Source organism: Melozone crissalis, unplaced genomic scaffold, assembly GCF_028551555.1.
Source record: "Melozone crissalis strain CALT ecotype California unplaced genomic scaffold, PUWL_Pcris_2 ptg000029l_1, whole genome shotgun sequence".
NCBI classification, from domain to species: Eukaryota; Metazoa; Chordata; class Aves; order Passeriformes; family Passerellidae; genus Melozone; species Melozone crissalis.
In genome coordinates this window covers 233,662-251,806 of record NW_026535807.1, presented here as the reverse complement: position 1 = coordinate 251,806, position 18,145 = coordinate 233,662, and the positions used below count along the sequence as shown (strand labels likewise).

The following is an 18,145-nucleotide window of genomic DNA, read 5'->3' as shown; positions in this document are numbered from 1 at the left end:
TGAATATGAAGCACACACACGCACAGGTTCAAAGTTAAGTATTTGTCAGATTTATCTACACCTAAAAAGCTTTTTGACTCTGGAGTTTGGCTAAGAAACTAAGCAGAAAATAAGCAGCTTTTATCCTATTATGCCATGCTTATTTGAATAGTAAATATAGTGCAATTTCTTAGCAATATGAACAACTTAGATACAAATATACTGTTTAGTTATAACATAAGAATTAGTTAATTGCACATCTCTCTTTCATCATCTTATTTTTATTGTACAACTTCCCCTCACTGTCACTTTTTATTAGAACTTAGGAGAATTTAATAGCCATGCAAACATCCACAAGTGACTAGCTTTGCTCTGTCACTCACACGGCGACAACTGTATCAGGCCTTACAGTTGCACTGCTCCCTGAGGAAGTGCTCTATCTGTCTGTCAGACAAGCTGGGGCTCTTCAGGAATGAGAACAAACCAGCAGCAGACTTGGTCCAAAGGTCATGGAAGTCAGTAGCAAAATCTGCAGAATCTGAATTAATTCCACAGAGCAAAGCTGTGCAGTGGCTCTAATGTGGCAGCACAGTCACACAAAATCTCATTTCTAGCTTTAATTGAGACTAAACCCACCTTGCACAGATGAGTTCTTTGTTGAGTCCACTGCAGTTTCATATATCTGGGTATTATTACCAGTTACTGAGACATAAGGGAGCTTGATTTGTAAAGCACAGATTTTACAAGTGTCTTCAAAATGAGTTTTGTTTTTAATGGGTCGAGAAAGTTCATGTGAACCAGCTGTATAATGAACATTCCCTGCAACTATTTTCAACACCTCTCAGTATTACCGTTCAATGCCCCCTCCCACACACTTATGAGCCTTGACCTCTTTGCTGACCCACAGTAATTAGCATGGGCTGAGTGTTTCCGAGGGATATGTGGCCCCAACAAACAACTTTATTACTACTTATAATGGCTCATTAGTTGAAGAAAGTTTGAAAACAGCATCATCATCACCACAGCTGAAGTAGAGTCACTGCTTCCCTGGTAACTCACTCAGTTAACATTAAAGGGTCAGCTGCAACTTTAAAGCATCAGTCAGGTCAGGACACCGTTATAAATAAAAAATATGATTGAAAAAAGTCAAGTAGAGAATGCAAGAGGGATGACACTGTGTGGGGTCTAGATTGTACAGAGACATGACACAAAAAAATGAAGACAGGGAAATCCTTTTGATTCTAGGAAATGGGTATCAGCATTGGAGTGCAGAAGCCTCTCTTCCCCTTCTGATAAGAACAGCGTGAACACCCCTGCAGGGTAATGAGGAAAGGCTGGACACAAAGACCTTCAATAAAACCAGATGGGAAACTCCTTGAGAAAAATGAGCTAATGTACCTGCCTTAAGACTACTTTTAGACCTATGTGAAGACATTTGTGCTTTGTTTCCTCGATGAAACCAATACAGCTTATATTTACTAAGAAGGAAACAAAGGAAAGAACATTTGTCAGGTACCAGCCAATTCACCCTCTCTGATTCCACAAGATGGGAGGAGCACTGGCTGAAGGAGTGTTACTAGATCATAAATTGTATTGGTACGCTAGAGCAGGATACCTGTTTCTGATACACATGGGCATTCAGATACCAGTACAATGGAATGATTCCAGCCAAAGGGTGAAACCAGCTCTTGAACTTATTTCAGACGCTGTGGTTTGAACTGACAGCCAGTGATCCAGACAAGACAGCAGTATGCCACAGAAGGGTTGACTGAAGGAACACCTTCCTCACTTACAGCTAACATTTCCTCACTTTCTTCCTGTTCATACACATTGGAAAGAGGGGGAATCTGGACTTCATAGATTGCACAAACACTCCTACAAAATGGAATGCAGGTAATCGAGAATCCAACATGCCATAGTTACTTCATTGCCATCTTCTCTCTATAATGGATGTAATTAATATGATGCAGCATAGACTGATTGGTATAGAAAACTAGGGGAACTGATCTGAAGAGTCTGCCTGAAATATGATTGTTGATTTAAAGTAATTTTCACAGAGAAGCATATGTTTTCACCATGAATTCCCTCTTGATTTTGAAGCTGGTACTGTGTGGGATGTCTGAAGAAGCTTTGTGAAAAAAGAAGAGGAAGAGGAGGAAAGTCAAGACAAATGAAAAATATAGTAAGAATTTATGAAAGGTTCTCTGAGTCAAACAGTCAAGACAAAGAGCAAGTGATGTTGAAACACCACTTTGAACAAGCAAGTGGTGTTGAAAAAGAGAGCAACAACCTTACAAAAAATCATAAATCTTTCCCTATAAAATACCAACTGGTGAGGGTATTCTACTTATTGCTTTTAGACATGCTGTCTTCAAGAAGGGCATCAGTTGCTGCACAAGCCTGTAGACAAAAGAGAAGACAAGAGGTTAGAAGAGACAGCACTCCAATATGGTGTACTTGACATTTGAAATGACCCCTGAATGGAATCCAGGCATTGTGGTGTATGTCTCTTACAGTTAAACCATTAAATTAAATGTAAATGCAAAGAAATTCTGAATCTTCCCATCTCTCCTCTTTATAATTCACCTACTTTATGTAAGTGCTGCCACTCCATGGCACTCAGGACCAATATGACAGATTATTCAGCAGTGTTAAGGGACCAAACAAACTTGAGATGATGACTGGCTTGCAGGTATCCAAGCAGTTAATCAACAAATCAGATAAAAGGGGCTCAACAAGCTGCCACTCTTACAAACCATGAGGTTGTCAGTTTGGATTGATGAGACTGCAAACACAGTAAAAATCGTGGATTTGGCATGGAAATGTGGCTTCTATCCTGTCTACAAAGACCAATTAAACAGATTTGTTATGTATCAAAATGTTTAGTATAAGCAACTTGAGTATACTGAATATATGAGCTTTGGTAAAATGAACAGCAACATGAAAATATTTTAGTTCTCTGAACAAAATGAAAAAATACAGGAAATTTTAGGTCAGATCCACCTAAACAAGCAAATAAACCATCTTCTCTGATAAATTAAAAAAAAGATCATTAACATTATAAGATGAGTTTTGTGCTACCTATTTCAATGTTAGGAAATTTAAAATTAATTTTTTAAAAACCTATCATTAAATTTTAAAATTGAATTTAGGTAAATTTAGAAAACAGCATTAAATTAAATTAAGTGACCGTTTTGTTTAAGGAATATTTAGGGAATACAAAGAACATTCTGAAGAACAGTCTGATTTTTCACTCTGCTTACACTCTGTTTAGAAAGTCTATACTGAACTCAATGCTGTTAAATTTCAGGTATTTTAAACCTTTTTTTCACTATGTTTGTGAAAAACATTCCACTTGAATACCCTGAGAAGTAGATAGGCATCATTAGCATTTACCTCGCCTGTGCAGAGGTCAGATTCCATTATTAAACATTCCAAATAGTACTGAAGGTATTACAAGAAGTCGAAGAACACAGATGACGCCAACTGGAACATATTTCCGATTGAGCTGTGTCATGGCTACAGGACCAACTGCATCCCCCTTCTCAGCCGTATTCCAAAATTCAGCCCACTGAAATTTCTCCTCTTGGACATCAGTAGCAATTACCAATTTAGCAACAGACCAGGTCCTAAAATTCACAGTTAAGAGTTATCACAACTCACAAACATATTTTACCACTTACTTTCTTACTGTTTGCAAAGGACCTTGACTGTGGCAGAGGAGTTACCTAAGAGATGTGGGCTTTTGTCATCCGAGCTTTTATATCCTAGGGGCAGGATGAGGCAGTACAAGTCCAACTTAACTGCTGGAGCGAGTCCTTCTGTGCTACTGTTTGCTTGCATTCATTCCCTGTGAACCATTACTGATAAAATGAAGCCCCCAAGAGAACCTGTAGAATTGCAGTAAGGTTTAATTTGTCCCCAAATACCTTTTCCTATTGCAACTAGCTGGATGAAGACAAATAAATTTTTGAAGCACTGTAAACTGAATTGCTATAGACTGATCTGGATGTTTTCACTTTGTGAACACTCTCTGTATGGGGAAGTGGGATGAGACTGACCAAATAACAGCAGCCAAAGTCTTTTTGTTTATACCAGCACAAAACTAGATCATGCTCAACATCTGTTAAGGGATATGGAAACTCAAATTTCCCTTTGAGGAAACTGATAGCATTCCACACATCACTGTATCTGGCCTAATTTTGTAGTATCAGTTCTCTAATTGTCTCTGAGATATTTCCAGTAAGTCTAATACCCTCATAAAGACCCAAATCATATTGAGAGGTGGAGTCACTTCATGGGGAATGAGTTTCTCAGGAAGGGATGAAGGCCACTTATATTCAGAAACAAGCAAACAAGTGGCATTTTTCTTTAAAAACATTGAATTAAATTTCTCTTTTCAAGAGTGATTGACACTACACAGTGTTTTATCAGTACTTGAAGAAGATTCATTCGGTGAGATGTGTTCTCATATCTGAGGTGAAATGTAGAACATGCAAAGGAGCACAATTAAGTGAAGACACAGTGAAATGTTTGATTTCCTGTGCAGACCCCACCATGCCATCTTCCTCCTCACAACTCACTGCAGGTAGTCCTCACTGCATGGTTTGTATCCCAACAGGAGGCTACCAGACTTCAATTGTTCTATTTACCACTTTAATTAGCTTTTAACCCTTTATTTTTGAAATAGAGCAGTTAGTGAAGCTGTGGAGAGACAGGGCTGAAGAAACAGCTTGCTGTTCTGTACAGCCTCGCTTTTCCTTACACACCTGATTCTTACTACCTGGGAACGGCAAGACAGGATGGACTGCCCGGGTCAACAGGGCTCACAGCCCACGGCAGGAGAAAAAACCTCTACAGCGAAGGCGGGCGCAAGGCACGGCCGAGGCCGCCACGGGCCCGCGCTCGGCTGCTCCCGGACGGGCTCGGGGTGCCATCTAGTGACCGCCACGGCTCCCATCCTTCACCCATCCCTTTTTATGCCCGTTCCCTACACATTCGTGACAAATCAAGCACATGAAACGGGAACCAGAAAACTGAAACACCAACAGAAACCTCCCTAAAAGTTCTGCGATATGGATCTTGCAGTTCTTCTAGAGACACGTGTAAAGGAGCAACAACGAAGGCAGCTGGTGCCACTTGGTGGCGCAGGTATGGCTCATCGCCAGGAAACTGCCCGGCTCCAGCAAATCCAGACACCACAGCAGGTGAATCCTCGAAGACGCTGAGCTTCAGGCTGGTTCTCTTCCACCCCACTCCATCACGATCCGGGCTTAATATAGAGGGTAGAAGAGCAGGGCATGATGAATCAAAGTCCACCTTTAATGGATAGGACTCAAGTGTAAATAGCATTGCCACGAAAAAAAATCTCTGCCTCCAAGAGCTTGTAATCCCAACACATGAAGCCAAAGTGTGGTCACACACTCCTATTGTTTCTATTCGACTGGGAGTGTGTGAGAGAAGGGACTGGTGCCAGCTGAGACTAAACAAAAGCCGGCATCAGAAAGGGGGACACTGGAAATGCCCTGCCGTTGATTCACACAAATCTTTGTCAGGACGCAAGTAGTGGGATTCCTGGGCTTCGTCTACGGCTGAATACGCCACCGGCTGTTCTGGTTTACAGTTTTGGGACACTTCCTTTAGGAAGATTAGGTAGGCTGGGAAAGGGAATGTGGAGCGTGTTGGTATTGGCAGCGGTGGTCCTCTCGAGCGTGCTCAGCGGTTAGGACACTCAGCACAGACCCCTCAGCGCTGTGGGAACGGTCCCAGGGCACCGGGGCGGGAAGGGGCGGCGGCGGGACGTGTGTCCCCTACGTGACAGAACCGTCCCGTACTGGTGAGGACTCTGTCACTGCAGCTCTGCGGGCCCGTTACCGGGGCCTACTGCAAGGCGGCTGGATACAGCGAGCGGTCCTGGCCTCAGAAGAGACAGCCATCACGCTGCCGGCCCTCCGCGTCCGCGCCCGACCAACATCGATAGCTCGGCGCTCGGCAGCCTCCCCGCCGTGTCGGACGAGCCCTCCTTGTCCCCGCCCTTTCCTCTCATCGATGGCTCAGCGCCCGCCCCGCCCTCAGCCGCGCTCTGCCGCTCCCGGCAGCCGGGACGGGCCGCGGCCGCCCTGCTTTGTAGACAGTCACCGGCCGCCCGGGCGCTGAGGTGAGGCAGGCCCTGCCCCGGGCGTTTCCCGGGCCGTCCCTGGGCTGTCGCTGGGCCACGGACCCTCAGGCGGGCGGAGCAGCCCTCAGCGGCCTCTCCCCCGGCGGGCGGTGCGCCTCAAGCCCCGCCCATCTCCCTGCGCGGCCTCTCTCCTGCCCTGGGCGGGGCCTGCGCGGGGCCGCGGAAGGGACCGGAAAGGACCGGAAAGGACCGGAAGGGACCGGAAAGGAACGGGAGGGACCGGGAGGGGAACCCTTGGAGGGGTTCGCGCCCAGCCCGGGGCCTTCTGCCTTCTTTCATGTGCCGCCGGTCGCACGGCCCTGGCCTGGTTCGTTTCAGGCAGTGCCTGATGACGATGCGGCCTCCGCATCCCGACAGCCGCTGAGGGCAGCGCGCGCGGCCGCGATGGCGTCGGGCTGCCCGGCGGCCTTCGGGGACCCGACCGAAGTGCGCGAGGGCTTCCTTTGCCCGCTGTGCCTGAAGGATCTCCAGGCGTTCCGGCAGCTCCAGGCGCACTACGAGGAGCAGCACTCGGGCGAAGACCGGGACGTCAGGGCGCAGCTCCGAAGTAAGGGTGGCCGCGGTAAACGCGTTCGGCTTGGTCGTGGGAAATCCCTGCTCGTATTTCGAGTGCTCCCGAATGTCTGACAACAATAAAATATTAATTGAAGGGACTTACAGGCGAGGTATGCAGTTCCATTCTTCCGTAAATCTCCTTGGGCCAAGCACAGTATTCACCTTCTCCCGATACTTTCCATAAATTGATTCTAAAGCAGGGGCTAACGGACGTTGCTCTTCAAATGTTTGATTTTATGCACAATTTTTACTATTGACATTTTTGGGTTTCTTGTTTGTTTTTATCGGAAAACTCAAAATTATACTAACCCAGTGAATACCCAAGAATTACTTGAAGACTGTGGAGAATATGGAGAGTCTCTGGTACTTGCCAGGTTCCAGTTCAATAATTTCTTGTTTTGACAGTAGATAAAACTGTGGTTGCAGTTAAAGTGTGAAGTTAAGAACTGTTGTTACATGGTAAAGTATGTGGATGGTGGAGCTAGCAGGAGATGCTGGGAGTGCTCCATATCTGTTATGAATTTCCACCTTTCAGTAATGTTTGGAAAATCTCTTTGAATTTTGTTTTACTAAGACATTTCCCTTATTTTACTCCCTTGTGTACCCAATGTCATTTTATATTGACAATGTCATTTTATATTGAGAGAAGAATGTTTAAAATCTAGTGATAATTCTCTGTGGTTCCTGCAAATTCTGGTTTTAGTATGCTCGAGGTAGTGGCCTGGCAGTCTTGATTTTTTTTTTTCCCCCCTCTTGAGATAGATTTTTGAAGTATTAACTAATTTTCTTGGTGAAACCCTAACCCTAACACTGGACTGTTACAAGCACACTGAAATTGGTAGCTTGTGTAATAAGACAAGGAATGTGTTGAACGTTCTTGAATCTGAAGAAAATAATAGGGAATTATGAGAATTAAGATAAAACTGTATGATGCCCCGTGCAGTGAGACAGGTACCGTAGTTTAAGATATGTTACTGTTTTACAGTGAAGTCTGACAACGGTCTTCTCTCTTGTCCTTAGGACCTCATGCTGCTTTATGACAGACAACAGAGAGCATTTTGTGTCGTCTGTGGTGCTCTGAACTGCATTTTTCTTCTAAGAATATTTTGAGGATAAATTTATCCAGGAAAAGTATTTCTGCTAAAAGACGAGGAATATTCTATACTGGCTTCACATGACAAATATTTGGTGACTACCTGATATGTTAGATAACTTGGGTTTATTTTTTTAGATTTAGTCCAGAAGGCCAAAAGAGCAAAGAAGAAGTTGTTGAAACAAGAAGATGATGACAGAACTGATTCTGGATCTCAGGAACGATATGAATCATTCAGCTATGGTGGAGTAGATCCATACATGTGGGAGCCTCAGGAAGTAGGTAGGAGAGCTAGGAAGCAATACACAGTGGGGATAACTTTTGGACTCAGTCGGGAAAGTGCTACATTATTGCTGAAGTGGCTTGGAATTGTGTCTGTGCTGCACTGGATTCGCTAGCAGGGGTTATGGTTTGCACACTGACTGAGCAGCCTATTTGCATTGGGTGGAGTGTGGGTAAAACATGGTTAATGGGGAGAAGAAAAGACATGTATAGAATCAGTACCCAAGCTCCCCTTCAGGGAGCTGTTAGTCATGTCATTGTTGCTGTCCTGCTGAGATCTGCTTAGTCTGTGTTTACCTCTGTGCAGCTAGCTTCATCTTGTGACCTTACAAAACAGAAAACCCACTAATTAAAAGCTAAGTTATAAGTGTATAAAATCTCTAGCTTTTGGGCTACACTTAAAGTAGCTGTTAGTTTGCATGTTCAACAAAAGGATTATCCATCTATTAAAACTTTTTTTCCTTGGATTAGCGGCGGCAATCACCTCTTATTAAAAGGGGGCTTACTTTAAAATGACCAAGTTATAAAACCAAACAACAAACAAACTCCACTCCTCTGAATATAAATCTACATTTGTAGAATTTCAAGGATATTGACTGAGCCTGTAATTATAAATACTGCTACTGGCAGTTGCCTGTACTATAACTGAAATACCATGGTTATTTTTGGAGAAGGAAGCAGCACCATCTTTTGTGGATCATGGGAAAGTTTCCACTATGGTGCTGCCAAACTAGGACTGAGTCCTTTGGGTCTGCAAGGTCTGAGTTCTGTATATTTCTTTACTTTTGACTTTGTAACTATCTGAGCAGCAATCATAGTGTAAATATTAGCTAAGAATAAGTTTAGGGAGAAGGTTTATGAACATTAGAGAAGTGAGAACTGCTTTCTGATGAGCGTTGAGAAGATAAACCATAGAGATTTTGGCATGTGATTTGATGGATCAGTGAAAGGGATTGTGTCTCCAAAGCAGTGGCTTAAATCAGTGACCCAGAGGGACTCTTTCGCTTCTATGAATGCATCTTTGGAGATTTTTGTTTACCCCGTTAGCATGAGGAAGTGAGATTCTTACATTTACATAAGTTGTAGCAAAAAGTAACATCTGATTTTGAATTTTGCCAGCTGGAAGAAAGATATTTTTTTGGGTTGGTTGGTTAGTTTGGGGTCTTTAGTTTTTTTGTCTGTAAGTTTGATTTTTAATACCTCATCCACCTTACTTGGAAAAGGAGTAATCTTAAACCAATATTATTGACTATGAATTGTAGATATCTTAGAGATGCTATATAGTTCTTTTCAATACTTGGTGACCAGTTTTCTGCAAATCTAAACTGTCATCAAGGATTTGATTCAGGCGAATCTAAACTGTCATCAAGGATTTGATTCAGGCCCCTAAAGGTGTAGAGATGATCAGAAATCTGAAACAAAACTGCTGCTGCATAGACCTTCAGTAATCCTTGGGTGTGCTTCTTCCCTTTGCTCAACATGTAGCCAGGAAACTAAAGGGAGCTGGTTTTGAGAACGCTACTAGTAGGTAACAGCTTACCAAATGTAATTGTAAATGTAATGAAGATGGAGAAAAAAAATTATTGCAGATTTTCTTTTTAACACAGTGCTGCTTGTTTTCTGTAGTAGAAGTAAACCACTGTTTATTGCTAGCCTGAATATTAGGCTTTAACTAGCATGTTTTATTTACAACAACACTGTGAAAATGTAGGGTTCCAATGTGTCTTTAAAATTGAATTTGAACATGACAAGGGTGAAAAGAAGAGATATCTGTCTTTCATGTGGCATTTAAATCCATACAGAGTACTTGGGTGATCAGGACAACTTTCTGTTATCCCTGCAGGTGCTATGAGAAGCCATCTTTCTGAATTCAAGAAACACCGAGCAGCCAGGATTGATCACTATGTAGTTGAAGTCAATAAGTTAATAATCAGGTTAGAAAAGGTAAATTTGGTGCTTCTTAATATTCCAGCCTTCTAAATGTTTCCTAGATTAAAAAAAAAAAAGCTATTTCAGTATGGATACATTTTATAAAAGATCCTAAACTATGACTCTCTTTATGCATTACCTTGAGAACTGTGCATGATTTGACTCTGTGCTATGGGTATTATTTCTGGCTCTATGCACCATTTTCAAGCTGAAGATGCTACTTTCACATGCTTCAAGAGCCATTTGTTCTCCTGTTTTATTTTCTCCATGTTTACTTCACTAAATTGCTCCCCAATATTTTTATCATGATTCTTCCAGCTTTTCATCCTTCAAAATCTGCCAATGGTACACCTGCATTTTGGCTCAGATGCAGTTATGTTGGCTGCAAAAGATTATGTCCAAAATGTCCTGATTTGTACAGGTTTGATAAGTCATTGTTTAGCACTGGTATGAATATGGAATTAGAAAAAAAATGAAAGTTGCATAAGTCTGGTGTAAAACCAGCTGAAACTCCTCTCTCTTAAAAAAAAACAGGTTTCTTTTTCTTGTTGGGCTGAGTTGTGTTGGGTTTTTTCCTTGCAAAAGTATAATCTTCTTAAATATATTTATCTTCAACCAGCTGACATCATTTGACAGAGCAAACACTGAGTCAGCTAAAATAAGAGGTTAGTGTGAGCTTATCTGAGACTATTTGCCCCTATAGTCTAACCAGCTGAGGAATCAATTGAACACTTATGTGGTGTATATTCCTGCTCACAGCTATAGAGAAGTCTGTTGTGCCTTGGGTCAGTGATCAGGATGTTCCATTTTGCCCAGACTGTGGCAGTAAGTTCAGTATCCGAAACCGACGTCACCACTGCCGCCTTTGTGGGTCTATTATGTGCAAGAAGTGCATGGAATTTGTCAGTCTTCCTTTGGCAAGTAAGTACTTAAGAGTTAATTCTTTGTTTTCTTAGCTCACTTTGGGTGCACCCTGGCTTTTTGCCATTAGAAAAAAATATGCTGCTAATAGTCTGGCTCTGCAGAAAACTTCCATTCAGTTTCATGCAGACTCTTGCCTGTGAAGCACAATACAAGGAATTATTTCTCCATTCTTTTTCTCTGTTCTTCTTCAGATTTGGAAGTGTTGCATAACACTGAAAAATTTACTAGAAGTAATAGTCATAATAGTAAATAAAAAAATACTAAGAAGTAAAAAAGTAGAAACTCCTGGTAAATATAGGTATTATTTATTCTACTGAGTACTATAACTATGGAGCTATTAGCTTTAGGAACAGCCAAGGTTCCAATATTTTGGATTTTTCCAGTTTTGTCTGTGTTGTCCAAATGTTAGACCTTGGGACAGCAACTTAGGGAAATTTATGTGTAGGTCTTTAAGAACCACTGGAAACTTTTATCTTTCTCATCTTGCACTGGAGAGCAGACTGTATGTTCTGTGGAGATAAAAGACATTAACTGTGCTTTTCAGAGTGTGCAAGCACAGTGCCTGGATGCCATTATCATACCTGTTCTACACATTGTTTTGTGACTGTGCAGGCTCAAACATGAGAATGCTCGCAGGCATAAGCAATGTCGGTGATGCTCAACAGTCTGCTCTCTAGCTAGTTTTAAATACAGCAAGATTTGCAGTGAAGACCCAAATTCTGACTTGCAGTCATGGTTGTCATGCAATCCTTGCATGTCTTTCAGCAGACTGTTTCAACCTAGTTTTTTAGTACCACCTGAATGTAAAGTTTCTGTTAAAGGGCAGTTTGTTTGTGTTGGTAAAATCTGTTGGCTTTTCCAGTTACTGTGAAATTACACGTGTATAACTTTCAGGCAAACTCACTAGTGCCAGCAGAGAGGCCTTGGGTTCTCATACAAGCCCAAACTCCTCACCCAGCAGTGTCCACGGCTCCCGCCGTGGCAGCATTAGCAGTATAAGCAGCGTGAACTCTGTTCTGGATGAGAAGGATGATGAACGAATACGTTGTTGTCAGCACTGCAAAGACACCCTGTTGAAAAGAGAGCAACAGATTGATGAGAAAGAATACACACCAGAGATAGTGAAACTCTATGAGGTAAGTCAAGCTCTGTGCTACAGCATATATGTCTGCATATATGGTCACTACTTGACTTTTGGCTTGTTACCTTATGTCTAAACTCTATGACTTAATACTGACTTGTATTAGAAGAGACCATTGGGTGTTCATGCCATGTAGCAAAGACATATCTGAAATGTTGGAATCAATTTCAATATAGTATTTATAGCCCACATTAGCTTCCCACGTATTTTTAAAATACGTCTTCATTCTCATCATCTGGAGCTAGTAGTTCAGACATGCCTCTCTCTTAAAATTGTGAACTTGTTTAAACCAGTGAGTGATATACTGTGCATTTGATAGCTGGGCTGCACTGGAACTTGACGTCACCACTGTTGCCATCAGTCCTTACACTGATGGGAAATGCATTTTTTGAACCATCTCTATCAACATTACATTCAAATTCTTTGCAGCAGGTACTGATGATCACCAGATATCTTTTCAGTAGAGTTCACAAGCTCCCCTGGTTAGAATTAATTAGAGTTTTTGTTGGTGCTCTTGTTGGTGAAGAGAGGTAAGGCTAGAAGTTGTCCAAGTCAGCCATTCAAACACCTTCAAGATTCAGAGTCCACCTTATAGGGGTACAGTGAGTCTTTCTCTGTTCCTGACAATGCCATATGTGTTCTGGAGATAACTGGAGAGTCTTGTCATCCTGAACAGTTAAAGTGCATTTCACCTGGTTATCTTCAAATCTGCACAAGCAGCATGAAAAGATTCACGTCAACAAGTTCTTGCATTAGTATTTTAATGTCAGTTCTTTTTTTATACATTTTGTTTTAATATTATAACAAGAAACTCCGACTCTGCATGGAGAAGGTGGACCAGAAGGCCCCAGAATACATAAGGATGGCAGAATCACTGAAGTAAGTCCCATTGCTGGCTAACATGTATTTTTCCTCCAAGTGTGAGAAGTAGTAAGGAAGTAGTGTACTAAGGCTGCAGGAGTGTGTAACTTTAAAGAAAAATCAGTGCTTTATTATCTGTTGTCTTCTGGATGCTCTTCAGCAAAGTAGTACTGAATTAATTATTAATGGTAACATACAGAGTATGTTGTTTGATTTGTTAATTTTTTAAAGCCACTTCCCAGTGAGGCATTGCTGTCATACTTTGACACGTCATCTTTGCAAAAAAGGGAAGTACAGGGCTTGCAATTACTGTGTAAATGAGCCTCTTCAAAACAGCTGCAGTAAGCTGTTGCTGTCCTCAGCTGGGATGCTCTGGCTTCCAAGGAGTGCTAGCCGTAGCAGATCATTAGAACACTTCTGTTCTGTGTAAAGCACCTTCACCTGGCAGTTGTTCTGCGTGTAGCTGGGTACCCTGTGCTGCAGTGGTTAAGCAACAATTTCATGTTTCAGTTTTGTGTGTAATTTCTCGCAGTACTATTCTCTGACTGGGGTAACTTAAGTCTCTCCAGCTCTATCTGCAAGAGGTTGCCAGGTTATAATTTTGGCTCATATAGTGAGAGAAATACATGCATTGGTCTTTGATAGGAAGCATTTCCTTTTGAAAAGTTAAAGTTAATAAATACTGTTATACCTGTCCTTTAGATCTAATGGTTGTAGAAAAATTAGTAACGAGCATGGTTGTAAAAACACTCCCTGCAATAGGAAGAAGTACAGAAGGTGAAAAACCTGCTAAGATGTTACTGCTTTTTGTCATGAGTTCATGAAAGATTGGGTTATGTGGCTTGGCAGCTGGAGAAAAGTAAAAATACAGATGTCTTGGATAATAGAAGTAAATGTCAGAAAACAACAGGCTTGTTATGGGTGAAATTAAAGATTTCTGACTAGTAGTGTGTCCTGGAAATCAGAATCCTGTGGATAGCAAAGTTGCTTTTGAGAAAGTGATGCTTATAATTTATTTTTGTGATATAAAAGGACAGGGAAACTAAAAACTCATGAAGAGTTTTCCCCACTAAGTCCTAGTTTGTTTTATCAATAAAGTGGTGACTCTAGTAAAGTGCCTGTAATAATTGTATCCCCATATGGTCAGTCATTGACAAGCATTTTAAATACTACACCCTGTCCAGCATAGTCTTTTGCTTTCTGACAAATGCTAGTGGAGGTAACTATTGTGCTTTAATGATGTAGTTAGTTACTTAGAGATTTTTCCCACCAAGTTGTCTGGAAAGAAATCCCCACAAAATAGATACATTTGCTAAGCATATGTATATTTTAGATATTACTTTAGAGTGGCATTTTTGTGTTAGAATACAGTTTCTCCTAGAGTAGTAAGTAATAATATATAAATAATAATAATTTTTTATATATTATTAAATAATTGCGTTTAATCATAAATACAGTTATCTTCTATGAAGTGTTTATGTTTGCAAAATTATTATAATTTTCCACTTTTGTCACAAAAAAAAAGTTTTTTTAAACATGAGCTTGAAATAAAATTATTCAGCCCTTTAGTGTTAGCAGTTCTTATCATTGTTGAATCTTGGTCATCTTGGATAACTAGTAGTGTTGTACATGTTGTTAACTGGATGCATGACTTACAGTAAAGTTCTGTTTATTCTTTAGTGCTGGGGAGTCAGCCTACAACCTTGATCATGCTAATGACTTGAGGGTGGAGATTCAAAAAATGTATGAATTTATAGATGCGTTAAGGTAAAAGATTGTCTCTCTCCCTTTTCCCCCCAGCATGTATGTATCTCTGTTATGACTTAAATGATTATATGGATGATCAATATATCTGCTCAGTTGTAAAGAGCATTTGAAAAGGTAGATGCTGTTCCTGTACACCACTGATTTCTACTTCTTCTCCAGCCTTAAAATTCATGCATTTCTCTTTGGGAAGAATAAGCATAGAGGAAACAAGTAGCAGCACCATTGAGGGGAAAGGAATTGTTTGTTTTGGTTTTTTTGTTTTTCTAAGGCTGAGAGTGGAAAGTGTTGCAAATTGTAATATCCAAAACTGTTTATCTAAAAGAACATCAGAAGTTTTTGATCCAATATTGTCTCTCCACTTTTGTGGCATTTTTCCTGATTTTGTTTTTGAACTGATGAAGCTGTATGTTTTCTTTGATTCAGTAAGAAGATTTTGAGTCTAGGCTTGCACGAAGATCCTCAACCTCATCCTAAAATACTACAACTTCAGCGAATGATAAGATACTCAGCTACACTTTTTGTTCAGGTGAATAGAGCATATGCTGTGAGATGAATGTACATTTTAGATTGTGTTCTCTTCTTTGCCAGGCATCCCTGTGGTTTGAAACTATTTTGACAGGGGCCTTAGTTCTATACATTTTCTGCATTTTCTGTAGTTCTCCTAATGACTGTCTTAAATAAGCTGTCTTGAACACAGATTTTTCACTCAGAGTAGCATTGCGCCTGGGGAACCCAAGAGGTGCCTTGGCTCTTCCTCTTGCTGAGGTATGAGCCCACACAGCAGTGCAGGTGTGGCAGCAGAGATGTGTGGAGACCTGCAGCAGGGACTGCAGTGTAGAAGCATCTTTGATGTGTTTGTGGGGTTTCTGCTGGTAGTATCTCTCTTCTCAAGGACTTGAAAAATGGGCTGAATACCTGCAAGCAATGCTGTAAATATTTCAATTTTTGCCAGGAAAAACTGCTTGGCCTAATGTCCCTGCCAACTAAGGATCAGTATGAAGAACTGAAGAAGAGAAGACTGAATATGGTAAGACAGGTTGGGATCTGTTACATCTTGTTTCAGGCTTTCTCTTAGATACAAGCCTGGGAGCTGTGTGGGGATATGAGTCGCCGCCTTCAACACTGGATTTCAGTTTTTTATTTTTTCATGCATATTGTCCCATCCCCTTTATCAGGGATTTGCCTAGCTGCTGCTTTGTTCTGCCCAGAACAGAAGTAGGTGGGCACAAAGGTGGACACTTCTAGGAAGCAGCAGGGAGTTGGGTGCATGGGCTGTTTCTGCTGCAGTGCGTGCAGAGCAAGCTCTGAAGTTAGTGTGTTAGTTTATACTGACTTCGAAATTGTGTTCAGGAATTCACTCACATAAGTAGAATTTGGAAAATTCTTTTGTTGGTGGAAAAGAACATACTAGAATAAGGATGCCTCTGCAGGGAGAGAGGCTTTTTTTCCTTTAGGAGGGAGGATATCTTTAATTATAAACTAAAGCCAACTTCATCTTGAAGTATAAGTTGAGAAATTAGAATAATCCCACTCCAAAAGCCAGTGATTCAGTGACCTTAAAAACTGATGTTCTATGTGATATGATTGATGTCCAGATCAATCTAGACCACTCTTTGCACAGCTGCATTAGGCTTTTTTTTTTCCTCTATAAAGAGAATTGTTGCTCCTAGTTTCCCTCAGGTTTGTAGAGGCAGATGTCATGAGTTTTTCATCAGTATCATCACAAACTCAAGGGAAACATGTGGTATGAAAGTAAGAATCTTCTGCAGAGTAACCAAAATGGCAGCTGATCCCTTTAAGCGTCAGCCAACAATGTCTTAAGATCGGCTAACTTGTATCTATGGATATTTAGAATGAAATTTTTCAAGCTTGCAGTGTTTTATTACTACATGTTTTTTGGTTTAGGTTGCTCTTGAAGCACAGGGAAGACAAGAGGAAAAGCAGAAGGAGTTTATCTCTGTATCTGCATCTGCAGTTAATGGTGATGAAACTCACATAAAAAAAGGAACAGTCAAAAAATCTGAAGGCTGGTTGCCCACATCTAGCATTTCGAGAGAGAGCGAGAGAGCAGACCCACTTCTTCAGCAGATTGACAATATCACATCCTTTATTAAGCAAGCAAAGGCAGCTAATAGGATAGATGAGGTCCATACGTTGCAAGAGAACCTGATGCAGCTTCAGGATGAATATGATCAACAACAAACTCTGAAAGCTATTGAGCTTTCTAAAAAACAAGCAGAAGAGGAGGAGATACAGAGGGAGGAACTTCAGGTCCTTCGTGAAAAAGAGTGGGAAAGAGAGCACCATAAATTCATGTCTCAGCATTCAAGGACACGCTCCTTAGACTTCAGAGAAGTCAAACAGCATTTGGATGTTACTTGGATCAAAGGGGACACAAGTTTTGAAACTCCTGTTGAGCAGCTGCCAGCAAAAGAGCACTCGACCTTCACACTCAAACCCCAGAATGTCCCACAGTGTGACAAAGACCGTGATCAGCCAGCCTGTCTAAACCCCTTTGAGGATGAAGCAGATACCCCTCAAGTAGAAGATCCTGCTAATCCATTTGCCAAAGACACCTCTCCAGTGGTTTCTTTCTCTAACACAGCTCAGCAAAGTGATAAAAAAGAATATAATCCATTTGAAAGTGAGGAGGAGGATGAACAAAGTAATGGAGCACCTGGCAGTACTTCAAACCCCTTTGAAGAGGACGAAAATCCATTTGAAAAGCCTGGGGGCAGTTGGAATTCAGGGAATCCATTTGAAGAGGGATCCTCTATCAATCCCTTTGAAGTGGAGGATGGCAGTGAGATCTCTGGGGAGGAGGCTATAGAGGAAGAGCTGCTTCTCCAACAGATAGATAATATTAAAGCTTATATATTTGATGCCAAACATAGTGGACGACTGGATGAGGTGGAGGTACTGACAGAGAACTTAAAGGAACTGAAACACACTTTAGCAAAGCAGAAGGAGAAATCTAACTGCTGAAGCAGCAATAGGGTTGTGTAATAATTCAGTCTGCTGTTAAATATGGGAAAGTAAAGCAGATACTTACAGACAGGAGTACAGATCACAAGAGGGAATTGGGAAAATCCTGACTTTAAAGCACTTTCATTTAGACATAGCCACTACTACGCAGTCTTGAAGAAAGAATCACTGAGGAATGCTGCTGGTCTCAAAAACTTAGAGTAAGAAATTTTAAAATAACTTTTTACAGCACTTTTTAATGCTAACTGGTCTTACTGAATGCTTATTTTGGTCCAGGGGTTAAGTGGTAATAGGGAACTATGATGTGGAAGTGGTTGGAATATTGGTTTGCCCTCTTTCCTGCTTTCTGCTGTAGTGTTGGCCTTTCACGTGTGGCTTTGACTAAAAAGAGATGAAAACTTTTCTAAAACTTCTTCATCTTCTCCTGACCCAGGATAGTTGAACTGCTAAG

The 18,145-nt window shown here is 41.2% G+C and overlaps 1 protein-coding gene across 1 annotated transcript; it reads left to right on the top strand.

Moving 5' to 3' along the window:
* The first annotated feature begins 6,369 nt into the window (after window positions 1–6,369).
* Window positions 6,370–18,122, top strand: RBSN (rabenosyn, RAB effector). The gene is made up of 11 exons (XM_054281046.1): window positions 6,370–6,704; window positions 7,944–8,087; window positions 9,931–10,031; window positions 10,636–10,681; window positions 10,776–10,937; window positions 11,835–12,076; window positions 12,890–12,960; window positions 14,623–14,709; window positions 15,133–15,235; window positions 15,662–15,736; window positions 16,615–18,122. Exons 1-11 carry the CDS (start codon window positions 6,542–6,544, stop codon window positions 17,692–17,694), a joined length of 2,274 nt encoding a protein of 757 aa, XP_054137021.1. The 5' UTR covers window positions 6,370–6,541; the 3' UTR covers window positions 17,695–18,122.
* Window positions 18,123–18,145: the final 23 nt, after the last annotated feature.